Source organism: Gorilla gorilla, chromosome 9 (genome assembly GCF_029281585.2).
Source record: "Gorilla gorilla gorilla isolate KB3781 chromosome 9, NHGRI_mGorGor1-v2.1_pri, whole genome shotgun sequence".
NCBI classification, from domain to species: Eukaryota; Metazoa; Chordata; class Mammalia; order Primates; family Hominidae; genus Gorilla; species Gorilla gorilla.
Window position 1 is genome coordinate 68,552,454 of NC_073233.2, and position 23,011 is coordinate 68,575,464.

Here is a 23,011-nt window from a genome sequence, read left to right on the forward strand (position 1 = left end):
ATATACATAACTCCTAAAAATAATAAGTAGGCCAGGTGCACTGGCTCATCATGCCTGTAATCCCAGCACTTTGAGAGGCCAAGGTGGCTGGATCGCCTGAGGTCAGGAGTTCAAGACCAGCCTAGCCAACATGGTGAAACCTCGTCTCTATTGAAAATACAAAAATTAGCTGGGCATGGTGGCATGTGCCTGTAATCCCAACTACCTGGGAGGCTGAGGCAGGAGAATCACTTGAACCTGGGGGGCAGAGGTTGTAGTGAGCTGAGATTGTGCCACTGTGCTCCATCCTGGACAACAGAGTGAGACTCTTGTCTCAAAAAAATAAATAAATAAAATTAAATAAATAAATACATAAAAGATAGCTCAATTTAAAATGGGCAAAGAACTTGAGCAGACATTTCACAAAAGAAGATATAGAAGTGGCCAATAAATGTGCTCAACATCATTAGTGCTTAGAGAAATAGAAATTAAAACTACAATGAGAAAGCGCAACACACTAGAAGAGCTAAAATTTAAAAGACTGACTATAGAAGTGTTGATTAGCTTGGGAAGCTAGTCTTCTTATACATTGCTGGTGGGAGTAAAAATTAATACAACCACTTTGGAAAAAAATGTTTGGCAATATCTACTAAAGCTAAACATACACATTCAGTATAACCCAACAATTTTATTCCTGGATATGGACCCAACAGAAGTCACTAAAAGATATGGACAAGAGATTTTGATGACAGCTTTATTTATCATAGGCAAAAACTTGAAACCACTGAAATGTCCATCAACCATAGAGGTAAATAAACTGTTCTATATTCGTTAAAAAGGAATAAATAAAAAGAACAAACTACCAATACATCTAACACACGAATGAATGTCTACGTGAAAGAAGACAAATAGAAAAGAGCACATCCTGGGTTATTCCAGTGATAGGAATTTCAAGAACGGTTTAGATAAACTAATGGTAGTAGAAGTCAGCACAGTTGTTGGCCCTTGGGAGCAGCAGGGGAGGGGAGTGTGAGGTAGCCTCCTGGGGCAGTGCAGATCTTCATATCTTGATCTGAGTTATGGCTGCATGAATGTATACACAGATAAAAATTAACCAAATTGGACACACCTGTGCACTTTACTGTATGTTGTTGCCTCCGTTTTTTTTAAGTGGAAAAAAATAAATTAAAAAGTTACTATATTAGCTATCTATTTCTGCACAATAAATGACCACAAACTTAATGGCTTAAAGCCACATACATATATATTACCTCACGATTTCTGTGGTCAGATACAGGTGCATCTTGGTTGGGTCCCCTGGTTAGGGCTTCACAAAGCTGCACTCAAGATGGCGGCTGGGCTGCACTCTTATCTGGAGACTCAACTGGTGAAGAATCCACTTCCAAGCTCACTCAGGTTGATGGCAGAATTCATTTTCTTGAAACTCTGGGACTGAGGGCCATAGCTTCTTTCTGACTGTCATTACCCTCAGCCCCTAGAGGCTGTGCTAAGCTCCTTGCCAAGGGAGCCTCATAACATGGACATTTACTTGTTTGAAACCAGCTGGGGAGTGATACCTATAGCAAGTTGACTAGCAGGATGAAGATTTATATAACAACATAATTATGGAAGTGCCACCTCATCACCTTTGCAGTAGGTTACTGGTTAGAAGCAAGTCACAGGTGCTACCCACACTCAAAGGGAAGGGTTATTGGGACCGCCTTAGAATTTGTCTGCCTCAGTTACAGTTCTGCTCATTTAAATTTGTAATTTTGAAAATGCAAATTCAATGTATTTAATTTTCTCCCAGTTTAAAAAGCACTATCTATACCCCCTAAAACCCTTCAGCTGCAGGTTAATTTTTCTCCTCTCCTTTATTTTCCTCACTGCCACTCAACCCATTGAAATCACTCTCTGTAAGGTTATTGCATTGACCTTGTCACCAAAATCAATAGGCTTTTAAAAATCCTTGTTTTAATAAAAGCTCTCTCCATTTCTTAAACGTTGCCTACCCATAGATTTCCTCTGTGTACACTACATACTCTCTACATGATCTCATCCACTACTTCAGGTTCATTTCATCTTTTATTCAGCAAGTGCTGATTGGGTGTGTGCTGTGTAAGCTCTGGAGACACCAGACATTAGCCAAGATCCCTGTTCTCATGGAGCTCACATTAGCCATCTATCACCATCCTGACAGTTTTCAAATCACTGTCTTCCACCCAGATCTCTTTTGCTGAGACAGCCTCAGCATCTACTTTCTTGTCTCACAAAAAGGAATTTACATCTTCTCTTCCAACTCAAGCCATTTCCCCTCCTGTGTTCCTGATGTCAGTTGATGTCCCTACAGACTTTGGGCCACCCAAGACTGAACCCAAGCATCATTCTTGGTTTCCCCTCTCTCTAAGCCACACAGAATCATCCTCCACTGATTCTCCTTGCTCTGGTTTCTCAACTGAGTCCACTCTCCTTATCCTCCTCCTTTGAGCCACATCTGATTCTCCTTGCTCTGGTTTCTCAACTGAGTCCACTCTCCTTATCCTCCTCCTTTGAGCCACATCACTTTTCACCTGCATCTTTGAACCACACCACCTTTGAACCACATCACCCTTCACCTGCATCAGGCGTCAGCCTCCTGCCACGTCCCCAGCTCTGACCCTGCCCCATGCATCTCTTGACTAGATGACAGCCAGAGGGATTTTTCTAAAGTACAAAGTCATCATGCTACTGTTCTGCCTAAACTTATTCAGGCTCTCCTTTGCCCTTGGGCTAAAGTCCAAATGCTCTAGCAATGCTTACAAAGCCCTGGAGATGTAGCAGCTCACCTCTCCAGCCCCATCCCTCCTCACCCTCCACTTACACTTGACCCCGAGCCATCCTGAGTCTCTGTGAGCTCCATCTGCCTGGAAGGCTGCTCTCTGCCTGCTTCCAACCCTCCTATTTGTCCTGCTTAGCTCCCAACCCCCCTTCAGACCTTCATTTAGATACCACTTCCTCCAGGAAGCCTTATCTGGCCTCATCCCCCAACCCCTTCTAGATTAGGGGAACTCCTCCAGGCTCTCGCCACACCCACATCTCAGTATCACATCACTCACCCGTCCACAGCACAGTTACCTCTCTCCCTGTTCATCTTATTCAATGGACTTCATATTCTTTCCCTATTGCTGCTTTAACAAATTACCATGAACTTAGTGGCTTAACATAACACAGACTTATTATTAGACAGTTCTGAGGTCAGAGGTCCTAAAATCCAGGTGTCGGCAGGGCTGAGTTCCTTCTGGAGGCTCCAGGACGGCCCCACTTCTTTGCCTTTTCTAGCTTCTAGAAGCCACCTGCCTTGCTTGGCTTGGGACCTCGGCCTCCACCTGCCAAGCTCTTCCACTAACTCTGACCCTCTTGCCTCCCACTTGGGAATACATTGGGCCCACTGAATAATCTCTCCCTATCAACAACTTTGACTTAATCATCTGCAAAGCCCTTTTCACTGCGTAAGGTAACATATTCACAGATTCTAGGGATGTGGACATTGTTGAGGTGCCATTGCTCTGACTACCACAAATTCCGAGCTCCTCAAGGCTAGGGGCAGCCTCTTGCCCACTCCTGGATCCCCAGCATGTCGCACAGTGCCTGGCCTGAGTAAGTGCTCATTAGCTGTTTTATCAATGAATGGATCAGTTAATGAACAAGGGTATCAGGGGGGTGGGGGCTGTCTTCCTACTCAGCAAAAAAGCACTGGTCCTGGAAAAACACTCACCCCATGTTTGAGGAGCTAAAGTTGTGGGTGATGAACGGGTGCAAGGCAACCAATGACAGTGATTAATGGCCTCACGTGTCTCAGCATTGCAGTGGGCAGGCGAGTGCCTTCAGAAGAAACAGGTCTCTCTCAAAGCTACTGGCTGCTGCTCAGCCTGGCCCCCTACCCCTCAGGGGAAGCCTGCATAGTCCAGCAGGTCTGAGAGGGGTGAGTGGCCTTTCGCCTGATTGTGTGTGTGACATCGAAGTCTATGCCACATTGAACATGCATGACAGCTGAGCACGAGCGACCCTGAAATCACACAGCAACTAAAATAATTAGGCATGGCCACTGACACATGTGAGGCACTGCTTTTAAACATTTTACATATTCTAACTCATTTAACCCTCCAGCAACTTTATGGGTACTATTATCCCCATTTTATAGAGGGGAAAACTGAGGCCCACCAAAGTCAAATAACTTGCACAAGGTCACACAACATTAAGAGGTAGAATCAAGATTTGAACTCAGGCATCCCAGATGCAGAGTCAGCTCTGAAGTGCTATGCTGTGCTCAGCAAGTCAAAGTCAGTCAGTCCTGGCATCAGGGACGATCTGTACAGCTGCTGGGCTCTGCCTCGCGCTTCCCTGTCCACCCTCAGCAGAGCGATGTGGAGAGAGAAGCCAGATGGAAAAGGAAGAGCCCAAGGCGGGATCTAGGGGTCGCTGGATCTGGGGGTCGCTGGATCTGGGGGTCACTGGATCTGGGGGGTCGCTGGATCTGGGGGTCACAGGATCTGGGGGTTGCTGGATCTGGGAGTTGTGGGATCTGAGGGTTGTTGGATCTGGGGGTTGTGAGATCTGGGGGTTGCTGGATCTGGGAGTTGTGGGATCTGAGGGTTGTTGGATCTGGGGGTTGTGGGATCTGGGGGTTGCTGGATCTGGGAGTTGTGGGATCTGAGGGTTGTTGGATCTGGGGGTTGTGAGATCTGGGGGTTGCTGGATCTGGGAGTTGTGGGATCTGAGGGTTGTTGGATCTGGGGGTTGTGGGATCTGGGGGTTGCTGGATCTGGGAGTTGTGGGATCTGAGGGTTGTTGGATCTGGGGGTTGTGGGATCTGGGGGTTGCTGGATCTGGGAGTTGTGGGATCTGGAGGTTGCTGGATCTGGGGGTTGTGGGATCTGAGGGTTGTTGGATCTGGGAGTTGTGGGATCTGGAGGTTGCTGGATCTGGGGATTGTGGGATCTGAGGGTTGTTGGATCTGGGGGTCATGGGATCTGGGGGTTGCTGGATCTGGGGGTCACAGGATCTGGGGGTCATGGGATCTGGGGTCATAGGATCTGGCGGTCACTGGATCTGGGGGTCATGGGATCTGGGGGTCACAGGATCTGAGGGTTGTGGGATCTGGGGGTGGCTGGATCTGGGGGTTGTGGGACCTGGGGGTCGCTGGATCTGGGGTCACTGGATCTGGGGGTCACGGGATCTGGGGGTCACTGGAGCCCACTCCACACCTCCTCCACCAGAACAGCCTCACGGAAGACCTTCACACTTCCCAGAGCAGCACCGTGCTCATGGAAAGATCAGGGCACAAGATGTGGCAACTGATTCTGCCAGATGCAATTTGTGGGCCATGCCTGGATCCTGGATCCTGATTTGAACAAATCAAAAGTAACAAGACATTTGTGAGATAATCAGAAACTGAAGCTCCGACTAGTTATTTGATACCCAGTAAGTACCAAAAACTAGATAAGAACAGGTTTTTCTGACTCCTAGGGTTAAGCTTGTCCCCCACAACAGGGGTCCCCAACCCCCAGGCCATGGAGCTATACCAGTCTGTGGCCTGTTAGGAACTGGGCCTCACAGCAGAAGGTGAGGGGCAGCAGGCAAGCATGACCTACCACCTGAGTGCCACCTCCTGTCAGATCAGCCGTAGCAATAGATTCTCATAGCAGAGCGGGCCCTATTGTGAATTGCACATGAGAGGGATCTAGGTGGTACCCTCATGAGAATCGAATGCCTGATGATCTGAGGTGGACTAATTTCATCCCAGAACCATCCCCCATCCCCACCCCTGCCCATGGAAAAATTGTCTTCCACAAAACTGGTCCCTAGTGCCAGAACGGTTGGGGACCACTGCTCTACGAAAGTAGTTTCTTTTTTCCTTTCCTCCTTTTTTTTTTTTTTTTTTTTTTTTGAGACAGGGTCACACTGTGTTGCCCGGACTGAGGTGCAGTGGTGTGACCACAGCTCACCAGACTTGAATGATGCTCCCACCTCAGCCTCTCGAGCAGCTGGGACCATAGACAGGGACCAAGACACCTGGTTCATTTTTGAATTTTTGAATTTTTATAGAGATGAGGTCTCGCTATGTTGCCCAGGCTGGTCTTGAGCTCTTGGGCTCAAGTGATCCTCCCACTTTGGTCTCCCAAAGAGCTGGGATGGCAGGCATGAGCCACTGCCCGGCCCTTTAAAAGACTAGTTTCCAAATGTTCAGCAGAGCTCTCTGGGGCTGCGGGGTTAAACCCTGAGCGTAAATAGACCTCAGTGAGCACCAGGACTCAGTTTTAATTGTTTTGTTCTGATCATGTGGTCACACTTTTTTTTTAAACAGTCCATATTTTTTAGAGATAAATGCTAAAATGCTTATAAATAAAATGGGAAGATATCTGAGTTTTGCTTACTTCTGGGGGAGAATAAGATTGGCCAAGAGCTGCTGATGGTGGCTGTAGCTCGGGAATGGGCACAGGGGTGTCATGGAACCATTCTCTCTACTTTTGTGAGTGCTTGAAATTTTCCAAAATTAAAAGAACTCTTTCAAAAGGTTCAACTTCTTACTCTACTCCCAGGATCTAAGAAGATTACAACCACTTTCACTCCATCAGTCCTGCCCTGAAAACAGATTAAATTATCAACATTTCTCTTGCCAAAGGAAATTTACAACTGTCAAGGAGAGACATAAAGAAGGGCACTAAGATTTTCACCTGCCGGGGTTTGGAGGGAGGGGGAAAGACTTTGACAGCTTCCATGCAACCGGGACATGAAGCAGGGCGTGGGTCCAGGAGGGAGAAGATCCAAAGTCTAATGTTGTAAAGATGTGCTGATTTCCCAGCGCTGTCTCTGGGGAGCTCCGGCAGCGCAAGAGGGCAAAGCACAGCCGGAAGCTCAGAGCTGCGGTCCCAGGTCCTGGGGTGAGTGGTCCCCCCATGGCAGGAACAGAGGGGAGTGATTTTGTGTTTCCATGTGGAGTTGGGGGGTTGCTCAGGTGTACAGACCTGGTCCCACCTTGAAGCCAGGGGACCGGCCTCTTATACCCCTAGCCAATCAGTTGTTGGCTGTAGGGTTGGGGCGGTGTAACTTAAACTCCCAGAAGGGAGGAGATGTGAGCCTTTAGCAATGAACAATAATACCAGCTGGAGAATGGGTGGCCCACCCAGCAGAGGGGATCTGGGAAGTAGGGGGCACCATCGGCCTCTCCCCTGGGGAGCCCCATCCTGCTGCCAGTCACTGACCCTTAGAGTTGGAGGAGCCCCAGACGCTTCTCTTGCAGTCTGGAAATGCATACACACAGAGACTAGTTCGAGAAAACAGAGCCCCAGGGAGGAGAAGGGACTTGTTGAGGGCCACCAGGGGGCAGGACTAGAATCCAGATTCTTGACTCCCTCCTTGGATGGAGGCCTCTGTTTCCTGCAGGCCTTCCAGCTGCTTGTGGGTGAGCTCTCTTTACACCAGGCACACTGTCTGGAAGCACCAGGAGGAGGCTGGTTCAGTACAGTCGTAGGTGGTTTTCTAACTGGCATTCACGGAAATGCTGATCCTCTAAGGGACCCCACCCCCAACGCCAGCCTGCCTGTCACATGTTGTGACACTCTTGTCACTCAGCACCTCTCAATTCCTGCCTTTCTGTCCTTGACGTGCATGCACACGCATGCACGCATGCACATGCGCACACGCGCGCGCGCGCGCGCGCGCGCACACACACACACACACACACACACACCTTGAGAAGCTCTCTCTGTCCTCTAGGGCTCCACTGCACAGTCTGATGAGGGTCATATTATTCGTGCCACGTTTCCTCTGCCTGCTCGGCCACAGACCTCCCATGGACACATCTTACTCACTCCTGCCTCGGTCCCTGCAGTGTCCAGTGCAGAAACTCCACAAACAAATCCACGAATGACAGTGTTGGATCTCAGATCACTAGCTCAATACACTCAGTGCCTTTCTTCCCTCACGACCCCCTACCCCCACCCCAGGGCCCCAGAGCTCTCACGGCCCTCTCCCCCTGTAAGCAGGATGGGGATGGAGGCAATAAACTCACCACTCCAGATGATAGGGACAGGGTGTATCATGTCTTAACCGAGAACCAGACGAGGACAAGGTGGAGCCTCGCTCTCACAGCCCTCTCCCCCTGTAAGCAGGATGCAGATGGAGGCAATAAACTCACCACTCCAGATGATAGGGACGGGGTGTACCATGTCTTAACCGAGAACCAGACGAGGACAAGGTGGAGCCTCGCTGGTGGGATTCTAGACACGCAACAGGCCAGTGGCAACTGTGGCTGACATTTATTGCTATACGCCAGTCCCTGTCAGTTGCAGGCATTGTTTCAGCTACTCCTCACCACCTACCCCCCAGGGACAGGCAGTGGCACTCCCCATGAGAAGGTGAGGGGAGACTCAGATGCTGAGATGTAAAAAACTGGCCCAAGGTCAAAGCTCCAGGGAGCAGAGCCAGGACTTTGCATGGAGCACCCATTCTAGCCGACAACTTCCAGCGCTCAGGGGCGTGCCCACTCTGCTGCTTTGCTGGGGGGTTCTGGAGGGTCCTGCCCAGCTCTGTCCCTGTCCTCCCTCCACTCCCAGAACTGAAGGAACAACGAGAATATGTATGGGACCCAGGCATCGCGTGGCCCTGTGCAGAGCGCTGAGGCCCTAGTGGCAGTGGGTTTCCCGTGGGATACCAAGCTGGCTGGGTCCGTGGTCCTGAGCTGGCTGAGGGGGCTGGGGGTGGGCGGGGAAAGGCTAAAAAAGTTCCTTTATGCACCAAACAGCCTGCTGCCTGCCCCCTCTCTGTCAGCACACTGTCACCTCCTAGCAGCCCTGCACAGGTCCTGGAAGTGGGCCAGGACAGCCGGGAATAAGTGTTCTAAGGAATCAGAGTTCATGCTCTTTGTCTTGGAAAGGCATACGAGAGAGTCATAACAAACTTTTCCCCATGATGACTAAGGTCTGCCCTCTGCAACTCCTTCCTCTCCTGGTTGTATAAAATTACTTGTAGCAGCTCTCTATCCCGTGAGAGAAGTATTATATTTAAAGTTGGAAGGGACCCTAGAGATCATCACTCAATTCCCATTCCCACTGTGATATGCACATGAGCAAACCAAAAGCAGAGAAAAGGCCAAAAACCAGAGCCCAGGACCAGAAATTGAAACCTTCAAGGCCACTTTGCCCAAAAGCAGACTCCACAGAATACCAATTGCATAGAACCATTAGACAATGAGAAAAAAAAGATCCTATGGCCAGCCGGGCGCAGTGGCTCACATCTGTAATCCTAGCACTTTCGGAGGCCAAGGTATGCGTATCACCTGAGGTCGGGAGTTTGAGACCAGCCTGACCAACATGAAGAAACCCCGTCTCTACTAAAAATACAAAATTAGCAGTGCGTGGTGGCAGGTGCCTGTAATCCCAGTTACTCAGGAGGCTGAGGCAGGAGAATCACTTGAACCCGGGAGGCGGAGGTTGCGGTGAGCCAAGATTACGCCACTACACTCCAGCCTGGGTGACAAGAGCGAAACTCCATCTCAAAAATAAAAATAAATAAATAATAAAGATTCTATGGCCAATTAAGTTTGGGAAATGCCCTTAATACTAAAACAGAGTGTGCCACTTGTAGAAAATCTCAGAGTCTTTAATATGAGAAAAAGGGAGAAGAGGCTAACCATGGTTTCTCAAACTTATTTGACCATGGAACCCTTTTACTGCAGATCCATCAGGACCAATGTTCCTTGGAACATACTTTGAGAAAGGTTATTCTGGATTCTTGAGTCCAACTCCCTGTTGGATATTTGAACCATTCCTACTGCCACAGCTCTCACAAGTGAATGTCTAGGTGGAGGTACAGCTCCAGTGCCCAGGCACTCACTATCTCCGTGGACAAGCAGTTTCATCCAAGGCAGCTCTACTAAGAAGTCCCTCTTCTTCTGTTCTTTGCAGTGGAGTCCAGGCCCGGGTCCAGGTATTGTCCTCCCACGTGTACAGAGTCTAGGTGAAGCCAGTGGCTAATCTGGTTCAGGCCTCTGCCACCAAATACATCCCTTAGTCCAGCTAGCTGTGTCAGACGGACTTCTGAAGGCTTGGGAATCTTCCCAAGGGACAGTTCCCAGAGGGACAGTTCCCATGCATAGCTGGGCAGAGTCACAAAGAGAATCATACAGCACTGTGTCTATGAGCTCAGCTTCTGAAGCCCAGGAAAGAGGGAGACCCTCTGCCCACTCACCCCACTAAATCAGTGGTTGTCACTGCAGGACCATGGAGATATCAATCAGGGGGTCCTACCCAGCAGCCCAGGCCCAGAGCACTGGCAATGGAATAAGACCATGCGTGGTTCCAATTCCAGGCACTTCCTCACTGTGTGACCATGGCCAAGGCAGGCAACCTCTCTGAACCTTGGTTTCCTCTTCTATGCAATGGTCCTGACTTCCTGAGTATTAAGGAGGTTGCCAGGCAAAACTGCCTCCTGGCACAGTGCCCGGCATACAGTGCTCACCCAACTGTGAGGCCCCATCTGGCTCTTTGGCTCTTGATAATGTCCCTTCCTTTCCCCTCTACCCAATCCAGGATATAGTCACCTGGGCTATTTGTCCCTCCAAACTTCCCAAGACTCTTTCCCTGCATCCCTGTGGAAAATGTGGATGCTCAATGGAACTTCCTGGATCCACAAGTCAGACTTAAAAGTGAGAGGAATGCCGCTCCCTTTTCATTCATCCAGGATACAGTCTGAGAGCAGCCTCTCTCTCTCTCTCAAGGATTTGCTCATTAGCCCCATCCCCATGGAGAAACCATCTCTGACCTCAATCCCTGCAAGCCAGCTCCCTTTCTTCCCCGCCCAGCTGTCCACTTCCTGGGACAGAAAGGCTACGTTGGATTTTCTCACCAAGTCCCCAGGCAGCCCCCAAGCCCTAGTGCATCCCACGGCATCAGTATACACTATACCAGGCCCTGTCTGCAGGTCGTGTGTCCAGCCCCCTTCTAAGTTTTTTCCCCAACTCCTTTTTGTGCCCATGAGAACATCCAGAACATTCATTTCCAATTGTTGAGCCAACAGTGCATGAAGGACTTAAGCCCCAGGCTCTGGAGCCAGCCTGCCATGCCTCAAGTCCAAGTTACTGGTTGTGTGACCATGGGCAAGTGGCTTAACCTTTCTGAGCCTCATCTGCAAAATGAGAGTGAGGACAGTATTTACCTCATAAGGTTGGAATGAGGACAAAATCAGGTAATGCCTGTAGAAGATTTATCTCAGTGCCTGGAGCAGAGAAAGTATTTGTAAATGTTGGCATCATTAAATATGGACTTCCTGACTCAGTGTTGGCTCATAAAAAGTCCTTGGTGGAAGATATTTTCTTCCCTTCTCTCCAGGAGGCACGGGCACCACCACAGGAGGTAGGACAATTATTTCCCACCTGCCTTCAGTCACTCATCTTGGACCAGTGGATGGAGACAGTTTACAAAGCCCCTCCATTGACCCACATCTCTCGCACCTCCCAACTCTTCCAAACTGCAGTCTGGCCACTTTGGGTGAGCTCTGTCTTCCACTGGTTGTGAAGTTCACCTGGTCCTCGTTTTTCTGCCCCAAAAGGAGCTGTGTCTTTGCAACCCCAGAAAGGCTGTGAGCAGCAATTACTCCCATCCCCAGGGGCCAGATTATTCCAGGTCATATCAAGACCAGGGTCTGCTAGACAGGGCAACCACAGTTCTGGAAAGATCCAGTCCCGTAAACAGAGGTGATTGGCAGAGGATCACCCAGGCACAAGCCTCAGAAATGAGACGGGTTCTGATGGCCTTTCTCCCCGTCCTGCAGCCAGGGCCCCCATCCAGCGTCAATGAAAGCAGAAGCCACAGTTATTCCCAGCCGTTGTGCTAGGGGGCTCCCATCATGGCAAGTCCTCAGCCCAGTCCAGCCCTGGCAGACAAGTGCACCCCAGAACACGACCCAGCCCAAGCTCCTGGCTCCACACCAGCACGAGAAGTCCCAGAAGAAGAGCAGCCTTCTTAAGGAGCTGGGGGTGAGCATCCACTTCCCAGGGTCCCAGCAGTGGGAGGCAGAGGAGAGGGGGATATGAGGAGGATGCTGGGGGGCCCCAAGGGAAGAAAGGGAAAAGAGAAAGGCACCAGCTTTCCTGCTGAACATTCATCTGAACTGGAAAAGGCCTTGAGGATTGGAGAGAATCTGCCCACACCTACTACTGCCTTGTGAGGTTTGGACAGGGCCCTGTCCTGGGGAGAATGGCAGGAGAAGGCTGCCAGCTCCAGGATAGACAGCTCCCACCCATGGGGCCCTTGGCAGCTTCAGCTCTTTCTGCAGGAAATCCTGGGGAGTGGTCCTTCTTAGAGAGCCTGGTCTCTGGGATCCCTAAGAGGACAGAAGGGACTCAGCACAGCCAGTAGGTCCAGGGCACTAGTGGCCTCAATTAGAGCCGTGACCGATGCCCTCACCCCAGCCATTCTCTCTTCCCTACCCAGGCCTTCCACATCACCATCGCTCTGCTGCACCTGGTCTTTGGGGGCTACCTGGCCTCTACAGTCAAGAGCCTTCACCTGGTGGTGCTGAAGTCTTGGTATCCATTCTGGGGGGCTGCCTCTGTGAGTAGAAGGCAAAACACAGACCGGGTGTGGGAGTCTGCAAGGCAGGCCTGGGAGGCCCTGGCATTTGGGACAGGATGCCCGGTGGGATAGAGAGAGCTAATAGGAGTGCGGCAGAAGCGAGGCCCTTTCTCCAGTGTTCCTAGCTCTGCTTCTTTTATCTCAGTCACAATGGAAATAGCTCCTTCCAGGGAGCCCCTGTCAATTCTGAGTCCCAAGAGAGCACTCGGAGGCTATCCACTCTCCCATAATTGAATATGTGCATTTGGCAAAGAGGAGGGTGAGTAGGACCCAGGGACAGCTTCATTCTTCCCCGGCCTTCTGAGCAGCCAGGCTGCCTCTGGATCCAGCTACAGGTGCCCTGTTGGGGTTGAGCTACAAAAACACACAGGGTGTAAGGTGTGGCTCCTGTCCTCCCAAGGCCATCAGCCAGGATGGGAGATGACACTGGACCAGTGCATGCACCATTTCCCAGAAGCTCTACATTCCTTCAGGTCTCCAAGGAGCCCACCCCATTCCTGACTCCCAGGTGGAGTCCTGCCTATGCACTAAGTCCAAGCTCCACGGCACTGTCTTGGGCAAGTATCCCAATCCCCCTTTCACATCAGTCCTCTGTTCTCACTGCCCACAGGATGGGGCTTTCACTGCACAGTGATAGAACTTTCCACACATGCAGTGTTTATTCACCCTGTGCTCCCAGGGACTAGCCCATAGTAGGTGCTCAGTGCACATTGGAAAGAATGATTGCAGAGGTGCTCCCAGAGACCTTGGAAGCAAGAACTCATATCCTTCCAACTGCAAGATTCAAGAAAAGAGAAACAGTCGGGGTAGAGGGGATAGTGCCACTGATCCCAGCGATGGTTTGGGTTTGTAAAATGAGGGAAGCAGGAGGGTCTAGGAGGGAGTTCTAAGTGCAGGGCACAGCTTGGTCCAAGGTGTAGAGATGGGAGGAGGTATGGAGGTTTGTGCACATGAGAAGATGTGAGGTGGAGCAGCGCCTTGGATGGGCCACATGGCAGGCAAGAGGAGCTCACTTTGCTGGAGGAATAGTATTCTCTGCCCCACTGGCCGCCAAGGGTTGATTTTCTTGGAGAATAGGGGTGGGGGTGGGAATTTGTGGGTTTTGAGGAACCCCAGCTTCTCTCCTTTGACTTTCAAACCTGTCCTGCAGTTTCTCATTTCAGGGATCTTGGCGATAACAATGAAGACCTTTTCTAAAACTTACCTGGTGAGTGGGCGCACTGAGATCATTCTCTTCCATCCAAGCATGGCATAACTTTGTTAAGGGCATCTGTCTGTAGGGGTGATTGTGAGAGCACTTCTCCAGGACTTGCTAAGAGCAGGCTCTTGCCTTCAGGACAGCAGAGGGTGTCCAAGCAGAAGGGTCCAGATGCAGACAGGCTGACAGATTTGGCTGTGGGAGGAAAGGAAGCACCATCTGAAGCTTCTCTCTTTCTAGTGCAGTGAGGCAGAGAAGGAAATGGCTCCCAGGCACCCTGACCCATCCATCTAGGACACAACTTTGCTTCCTCTCAAATCTACTGTGTCTTAATCTTAATCACCACATAGCCTGCAAGCCCCAGCCTCCCCCTGGATTTGCATCTACTTCTCCTCTCTAAGAGCCAGGCAGATGGAACTGTGGTCCTCCCTTTTCTGCCCGTGCTGGCCACTGCCCAAACACCTTGCCCTCTCCCCTGCGCACATGGCTCCCATCTTTGACTTACTCCTGACCACTCAAGACAACCTGTATGTCTTGTCCTCCTGGAGATCTTCCCTGACCTCCATGGCTGCCTTCCATTCTCCCACAACTCTGTGGACTTAACCTGTCTCTACCGTACACTAAATTATTTCTGGGCAGAATGTGCCCAAGCATAGTGATAGCCCAAGGTGGCCCAAGTAGGCACAGAGTAGACACCTAGCACAAGACTGGATGGGTGGAGGTGGATGGATGATGGAAGGAACATCCCTGAAAATCACAGCTCACACCCAGGTCTTCCCACCTCCCCTCCTTCTGCCGCCGAAGCCCAAGCCAGGTCCTTCCCTATTTGTGTCCCTCAGCCTGGCTAGGCTGTGGTTGCTCCCTGCTTTCTCAGAGGGCATACAGAATAGAAGGATGGTTGTGCAGTTTACCGAGCAGAGGCAGGAGATGCTTGACAAAGACGTGCCCATTCCCCAGACCTCACCCTCCTGGGCTGAGCCCCTTTTAGAACCACAGGCCTCTTGCTTTGTATACCTGAGCATAAGGACACTCTTACTGTAAAGAAACCCATTCCAGTATAAAAGGCTACAGATTCCATATGTGCATAGTCTTTCCTCACTAGGAGGATTTGCACTTGGCAAGAGGCTCTTGGAATGATGCTTAACCCGAGAGGACGATGAATACAGGCATTTCAGGAATCATGGCAGGTGGGTGGAGAAAAGGGGCTGGTACTGGGATATGTGAGGATAGGGCACTTTCAGAGCTCCTCCTGACCTTTCTGGTGGGGAAGGGGCTGGATGAGGGGTCACCTGGGTGTCAAATCCCTGACACTTGGCATAGCTGATGTAGGATGGTCGGGGCTGGCTTTGAGCAGGAAATGGCAATAGGGCGTCCTTTATTGCAAAGCTCTTGGATCTGAAGGCAGCTCTTGGGTTCTCCCAATTTGTCCCATAGAAGGCAAGGGCCAGCTGGGCCCTCCTCAGTGGTCACACAGGAGCAGCTCAGCTCAATCCTGTGTGAGGGGCTGAGGGGCCAGTGACAGGCAGAGGGGGCCTTGGGCCCAGTGACAGGCAGAGTCTCTCCTGAGGCTACAGAGGAAGCTACTGGCAAGCATGAGGGGAGGACCTAGCCCCAGGTCTCCACCCTTTGGACAGCTGTTACCTTTATTTTTCACCTATAGAAGATGTTGTGCCTGATGACAAACCTCATCAGCCTCTTTTGCGTGCTGTCTGGCCTTTTTGTTATCTCCAAGGATCTCTTTCTAGAGAGCCCATTTGAGTCCCCGATCTGGAGAATGTACCCCAACTCCACAGTGAGTACCCAGGCCTGGAGGGCCCTCTGACTTCAGTGAAGGTGCTGCCTTGGATTTGGCCAACAGGAGGTTTCCAGCTCACAGAAAGCCCCTCCTGGAGCCCAGGTGTGGGCTGCTGGGCCCTTGGCCAACCTGTTTCTGTCTCCTACAAGGTGTGGTGGAAAGGTGGGTGCTGGGCTGCTGACTGGTCAGCATCACTGAATCCAAGTCCACTTTTATAGATTGGGAAATGGGGCCAGAGACAGGGAGGAGCCTGCCTGAGGTCAAGCAGCAACTTGACCGCAAATCCAGGACCACAGCCTAAAACTGCTGATTTCCCAGCCAGGGCTCTAAGCGTGGTGTCCCTGGTGGCCCCTGTGATCCGGGAGCCTCCCAGCAGCCTTGCAAAGCTGGCCAAGTCCACTTTGTTACCCTCATCTTCTGGTAGTGAACACTGAGGTCCAGAGAGGCTAGATTAGTGGGTCTTTGACTCCAAGTCTGGTGCTGTTTTCACCATACCACTGCTGCCTCTGAAGCAGAAGGCAGACCGCTGGGTGCCTCTGGGCCAGGCTCCAAGAATTCTTTTTTCTTTTTTTGGTGGGGGGGGTGGGGGGGAACGGAGTCTCACTCTTGTCACCCAGGCTGGAGTGCAGTGGCACAATCGAGGCTCACTGTAACCTCCACCTCCCAGATTCAAGCAATTCTCCTGCCTCAGCCTCTCGAGTAGCTAGGATTACAGGCACCCACCACAGGCACCACCACGCCAGGCTACTTTTTGTATTTTTAGTAGAGATGGGGTTTCACCACGTCGGCCAGGCAGGTCTCGAACTCCTGACCTCTAGTGATCCTCCCGCCTCAGCCTCCCAAAGTGCTGGGATTACAGGCATGAGCCACCATGCCCACAAGGGTTCTGACCATAGTGGTTTGTTATGCTTTATCTCCTCCCAGCACATACACACACATGCATACATATGCACATCACATGCATGTGCAAGCATGCATGGACACACATGTGCATGCACACACACACATATACATGTTTCTCCATCAAATGCATGTGATACTATGAGATGTCTCCCAGCTGCACAGCTCTTCCCCTCCCCTGCTGTAAAACATGCTCCCTCACTCTGGGACAAAGTACCCCCATCTGTCAAACAGGCTTGGATCAGATGACCCTAAGGCTACCTTCATTCTTACCAGGGACCCATGAGATTCTCCAGCCCTCAAACGTTAGGCCAATACTCACCAAAGACCCATATGTGCCAGGCATTGAGTGTAGGGCAGTGACCAAGACAGACCCAGTCCCCGTCCCACAGAGACCCACCCTGCCTTCCCCACGCACACCTGGGAGCTGAAGCCCCAACTGCCCTCTGCTATGGATCTTAGCCAGGACCCCTGCCTGGCTAAGCCCACGTGATGCGTGCAGACACCCAGCGAGGCCTCACCCTGCCTTCCTTCCCTCTCCCCTCTCAGGTCCACATCCAGAGGCTGGAGCTGGCCTTGCTCTGCTTCACTGTCCTAGAGCTCTTCCTGCCAGTGCCCACAGCTGTCACAGCCTGGAGAGGGGACTGCTCATCTGCAAAGGTAAGACAAGGGCTTGTCTTCCCAGGAAGACAAAAAATGGGGGCATGAGGCAGCAGAGAGCTCAGAAAGGAAAAATATGTGGGAGTTACAAGAGGAGCGTGTTTCATTCATTCCTCACGTTGCTGAGCGTTCACTAAGTGACAGCCCACGGTCCAGTAGGGGAGCCAAGGCACGGGGGCAAGAGAGGAGGCCAATCCAAGGAGAAAAGGGTGAGGCTGCCAGAGAGGAAACTCCATGGGTGCCCAGAACAACAGGCTACTGTGCTGCCAGCTCTGAAGGCCCTGGGGAAATTGCATCACAGAGGCCCCTGGTGACTGGGCAGGATTCGGACCCACAGGCATAGGTGGAAGAGGGACTTTCAGCAGAGCAAGAAGAGCACGAGCACTGGCTTGGAGACAGGACAGAGAAGGCCTGGGGAAGCTATGGTGTGTGTGGAGTTTGGCTGTAGTGGAAACAAGTGACAGAGTCATCAAAGATTGGGCATTTAAGGAATTCCAGGGACTCTATTAAGCATCAATTGATGCAACCATTGATGGATGGATGGATGGATGGATGATGTATGGATGGATATAGACGTGCAGATATACAGATAAATATAGCTGTATTTAACTTTATCTTCTCAACAACCCTTTTTCTTTTGAGACTGAGTCTCACTCTGTCACCCAGGCTGGAGTACAGTGGCACGATCTCGGCCCACTGCAACCTCCGCCTCCCGGGTTCAAGCAATTCTCCTACCTCAGCCTCCCAAGTAGCTGGGACTACAGGCATGTGCCACCATACCTGGCTAATTTTTGTATTTTTTTAAGTATAGATGAGGTTTTGCCATCCTGGCCAGGCTGGTCTCAAACTCCTGACCTCAGGTGATCCGCCAGCTATGGCCTCCCAAAGTGCTGGGATTACAGGCATCAGCCATCATGCCCAGCCCTCAACAACCCTTTGAGGTACTTACATTCTCATACTACAGACTAGCAAGCTGAGGTCCAGAGAGGTCACATCACTTCCCAAGGCGAAGCAGCCAATCAGGAAATCCAGGACTCAGCCTGAGCTATGTCCAACCCACAGTCTCGCCCTTGTCTACCCATGGGGATGGCATGGGGCTAGATATATTTTAAAATAGAAGGCAAGTCTCTGCTCACCCCAAAGATCCTGAACAGTTCAGGATAAGGATGTTTTATAAAAGAAAAAAATAAATAAAAAATAAAGACCCTGACCAGAAGTGATCTCCAAGGCTCATTTCTTTAAAGAAAAAAAAATCATATTACAATCTCAACTTTAGAACATTATTTTAAAAAGGGCCAAATCCCCCATAATTCTTCAAGTTTGACACTGATTTTCATGTTAGTGACCTCATCACACACCGAGTGTTCACATAATGCATATATAAGTTGATGGCCTCTGAGTTTCATTTAACATCAAGCAGAGAAGGTGTCTTTGTTAATTCCTAGCTGCCTGACAGGAAGTCTTCTCATTAAGACAGCAGAAAGCCAGATGGGTGTCTTGAGTCACTGAGGCCAACCCCACTTTTAAGGATGGGGAAAACTCAGGCCCCATACCTAGCTGCAGCTATGAGCAATAATTGTTCCTATTTATTGACCTTTGCTGTGTTCCAGGCACTGTGCTAGTGCTGCAGGTGGCTGTATTCGTTTTCTATTGATGTTGTAGTAAATTATCACAAATTTGGTGGCTTAAAATGATACCTGCTTTATCCTACAGCTCTGGAGGTCAGCAGTTTGAAATGAGTCTCAAGGGCTCAAATCAAGGTGTGTCGCCAGGACTGCATCCCTTCCGGGGGCATCGAAAAGAATCTCTTTCCTTGCCTTTTCCAGCTTCTAGAGGCTGCCTGCATTCCTTGGCTTGTGGCCCCTTCTTCCACCTTCAAAGCCAGCATCACAACATCCTCCTATAACCCTGTCTTCCTCTTCTACCTTTAAGGACCCTTGTCATCATACTGGGCCCAGAGAGATAATCCAGGAGAATCTCCCAATCTCAAAGCTGATTGGAAACCTTAATTCCATCTGCAACCTTAATTCCTCTCTGCCGTGTGACCAGAGATTAGAACATGGGCATCGTCTGGGGGCCGTGCTTCTGCCTACTGCACTAGCTAAGACCTCCTTGAATCTCACAGCCATTCTGGGACGCAGGTTCTGCTTTTCCATTTTAAAGAGGAAAAAATGAATCTTAGAAGAGTTAAGTGACTTCCCATGGTCTCAAAGCCAGTAAGCGGCCATGCCAGGTTTCCCAATGGGCCCTGTGCCCTCCCCATCGGTAAGGATGGTGCCAGGGACAGGCTCTCCAGCACTGAGTTGGTGCCACCCTCATCACTAATCAGGGATGGAGGTGTGGCAGCAATCATTGGCAGACACTGTTGGCATTAGACCTGCCCCTAGAGTGTATCCTGGCTAGAAGGGACTTGGGTTATTACCTGGCCCAGCCCCCCTCAGGAAACCCGACAGGGTGAGTGACTTGCACCTGGTCACCAGGACACTGGTAGTGGGACGGGAACCAGAGCCCCATCCAGTGACTCCCATGTGGGCCTCACCCTACTCCCTTTTCAAGAACAGGGAGGGTGGAGGGAGTCACACGCTGGTCTATGGAAGTCGCTTCGTCTCTCAAGCCTCAGTTTCCCCACATTCATGGAGAACCTGAGTCTTCACAGTGAACTAGCAGAGAAGTGTTTCGGAAGCAGCCAGTCGCTCCACAGCTGTGAGCAGCAGGGGCGGCGACTTTTCTTTCGCAGAATGATGATGCATGCCTTGTTCCGAACACACCATTGCATCTCAAAGGCCTGCCGGTGGAGCCCCCGCCATCCTACCAGAGTGTGATTCAAGGCGATGCACAACACAAGCAACATCAGAGGTGAAGAGGTTTGGCCCTGGCTCCCCAGACCTTCAGAACCCATGCTTGGCCCCTTCTCCCTGGCATAGATAGAAACCAGTTCCCAAGGGTGCTGCAAGGGGCAAGGGGCTAACAGTGCTGCAGCTAGAACTGCCAGGCCTGGGAGTGGTAGCCAAGGCAGCAATGGTCCTATCCCCTCAGGCACTAGAGGAACTCCCAGGGCCCCCCAGGAACATCTCAGCACCTGACTTGGTTGACCAGAGCTACCTCAGCTGAACCTGGGCACAACCAGGACCCATCACCTTCCCTGCCAGCCTCCAGAGCAAACTCCTGGGCCTGCAGCTCCCCGGTGCCCCTCATGCTCTCTGGCCTCCCTTGCCTGCCTTCTCTGATCAATGGTGGATGCACAGGGGGATATAAGGGCAGCCAGGAAGGAAGGTCTCCAGAGCGGCACAGGCAGGGGCTTCCCTTGCCTCAACCTACTAAGACATCTCTGAGGGAGCCTGTGTGTCTGAATCCCTGGATTTGGGCTGAGGGCAGCTGGGGAGTTGAGTCCCATAGAAACTGTGTACAGTTCTTCCCTCTGAACTAGACCCTCTGCATGAATCTTTTTGCCCTCCTGGACCTCAGTGTCTCCATCTGTAAAGTGGAGGTGCAAGGATGACATGATCCAGGAGTCTCCCAGCTTGAAAGCTCTGAGATCAGGAAAATTCAAGGTTCACAGTTGTGACATGGAGGTTGCCAGTAAAACTTCAGCCTCGGAATTTCAAACCTACTTGTGCTAAGTGAATAATGTGAGGGAGAGGGACCTGCCTTCCTCATTTTCCTAATTTCAGTCATCTGAGGATAGTCTTCAGGATTTTTGCTTATTTGTGAGCTGCAATGTATTCTGTTTTTTTTCCACACTGATTCTTTTTTCTATGTTATTTTAAAGGGGCACTTTGTAGCAGCAAGATATGGGAAATCAGTATCTTTCCATAAACAGAAGCAAACCCCAAAAATAACAAACACGTGAAATAAAACGCAATTTTCCCCTCCAACCCTGTGGTCTCACCCACTGCTTCCCTTCCTCTTGCTAGCTCTGCCCTAGCCACCATGACTTCCTTGAGGTTCCACAGACACCCCAGGGACACCCCTGCCTCTGAGCCATCACCCTTGCCCTTCCTCCACCTGGATTCTCTTCCCCCAGGTATTTGCAGAGCTCACTCTTTGAATCTTTACTGGGCCACTGACTCTGAGCGAAGTAAATGTCATTTAATCTCAATGTCATTTAATCCTCCCATCGATCTGTGACCTAGCTGCTGTTACTATTAATATCTCCATTTCATGCAGGCTCAGAGAAGTTAAGCAAGTTGCCCCGGACACATGGATAGTCACTGACGGAGCTGCGATCTGGACCCAGACTGCAAACTGAAGAGCCACTGCCTGACAATGCCCAAACTTGGTTGGAGCATAGCCCCTGCTCTCCCAAAGTTGCACTTTCACTGGGAAGATGAGATTTGCACATACAAAAGGCTAGTGCAATGGTCTATACAGCAAAGTCAGCCCTCACAGCTCCTGGGAACCCTGTCCTCTCAGATAAGCCATTTCTTACACAGTTGATGGCTCGATACCTGTGGTAGCCCAGATTGTTTTGTTTTGTTTCGCTTTGTTTTGTTTTGTTGAGATGGAGTCTCGCTCTGTTGCCCAGCCCAGAGTGCAGTGGCACTACCTCAGCTCACTGCAACCTCCGCCTCCCTGGTTCAAGTGATTCTCCTATCTCAGCCTCCCAAGTAGCTGGGACTACAGGCACACGCCACCACACCCAGCTAATTTTTATATTTTTAGTAGAGACAGGATTGCACCATATTGGTCAGGCTGGTCTCGAACTCCTGACCTCAGGTGATCCACCTGCCTCAGCCTCCCAAAGTGCTGGGATTACAGGCGTGAGCCACTGTGCCCAGCCCAGGTTTTGAAGTTGTCCGAGATAGCAGTCTGCTCTCTACTACCTTATAAAATCCCTGTGTGAAGGGATGCTCTCAGTATCATTTGCCCTTGCACAGAATATCCCTGGGGTTTGAGGTTCTTTGAATTCTCCTTCTTTGTCATCTCTTTCGCTGCCACTTCTGGCTGTGGTCACTAGCTTGGCCATAGCACCTCTCTTCTCCCCTTCTGATCTGTTGCTTCTAACCTTCTATAGATTGCAGCTGGCTTTAAAATAGATTGTAAAGTGTAAGGCATTAGGTTCTGAGAGAGCAGCAGAGAGAGCCATGCAAATGTTTAGGATAACCCAGTCTTTCTTTTTTTTTTTTTTTTTTTTTTTTTGAGACGGAGTCTCACTCTGTCACCCAGGCTGGAGTGCAGTGGTGCGATCTCGGCTCACTGCAAGCTCTACCTCCCGAGTTCAAGCAATTCTCCTGCCTCAGCCTCCCAAGTAGCTGGGATTACAGGCGACCGCCACCACGCCTGGCTACTTTTTGTATTTTTAGTAGAGACGGGGTTTCACCACGTTAGCCACGATGGTCTTGAACTTCTGACCTCATAATCCGCCCGCCTTGGCCTCCCAAAGTGCTACGATTACAGGCATGAGCCACCGCCCCTGGCTGAAACCCAATCTTTCAAAACATGAAAGGGGGTGATGGAGAAAACCTTAGCTTGGTTGTCTAAAGACGTGGGTGCAAACTCTAGGCTAGCTCTGCCAATCACTTACTGTGCGGGTTTGACTCAGTCCCTTCCCCTCACTAGGTCCCAGTTTCTCCATTTGTAAAACAAGCAATTGTGCTACATTGATGGTTTACATCAATAAAGGTTGAAATGGCTTCTGGTTCGACTTCTATTTTTCAAAAATCAGTCAGTGGAAGACTTGTCAATGTTCCCTTTGAAAGGGCACTGCCTCTGCAGGTGCGTGGTGGAAGCCCGGGCAGGGTTAGCTGGTCTCGGGGGAGCATGGCCACAGCCCAGTCCCTGAGTGGCTCATCAATACCGCGACCTGCTAGAATGGCTGATATCTTCTACACAGTATGCAGAATTTCTAACACCAGGCTAGAAACAGAA

General features: G+C 50.6%; 1 protein-coding gene across 1 annotated transcript; it reads left to right on the forward strand.

Moving 5' to 3' along the window:
* Positions 1 to 6,810: 6,810 nt before the first annotated feature.
* MS4A10 (membrane spanning 4-domains A10) lies at positions 6,811 to 22,776 on the forward strand. The gene is made up of 8 exons (XM_019036063.3): positions 6,811 to 6,899; positions 11,788 to 11,992; positions 12,450 to 12,569; positions 13,741 to 13,797; positions 15,449 to 15,580; positions 17,033 to 17,143; positions 19,881 to 19,999; positions 21,311 to 22,776. The coding sequence occupies exons 2-8, from the start codon at positions 11,810 to 11,812 to the stop codon at positions 21,390 to 21,392; spliced, it is 804 nt and encodes a 267-aa protein (XP_018891608.1). The 5' UTR covers positions 6,811 to 6,899; positions 11,788 to 11,809; the 3' UTR covers positions 21,393 to 22,776.
* The last annotated feature ends 235 nt before the right edge of the window (positions 22,777 to 23,011 follow it).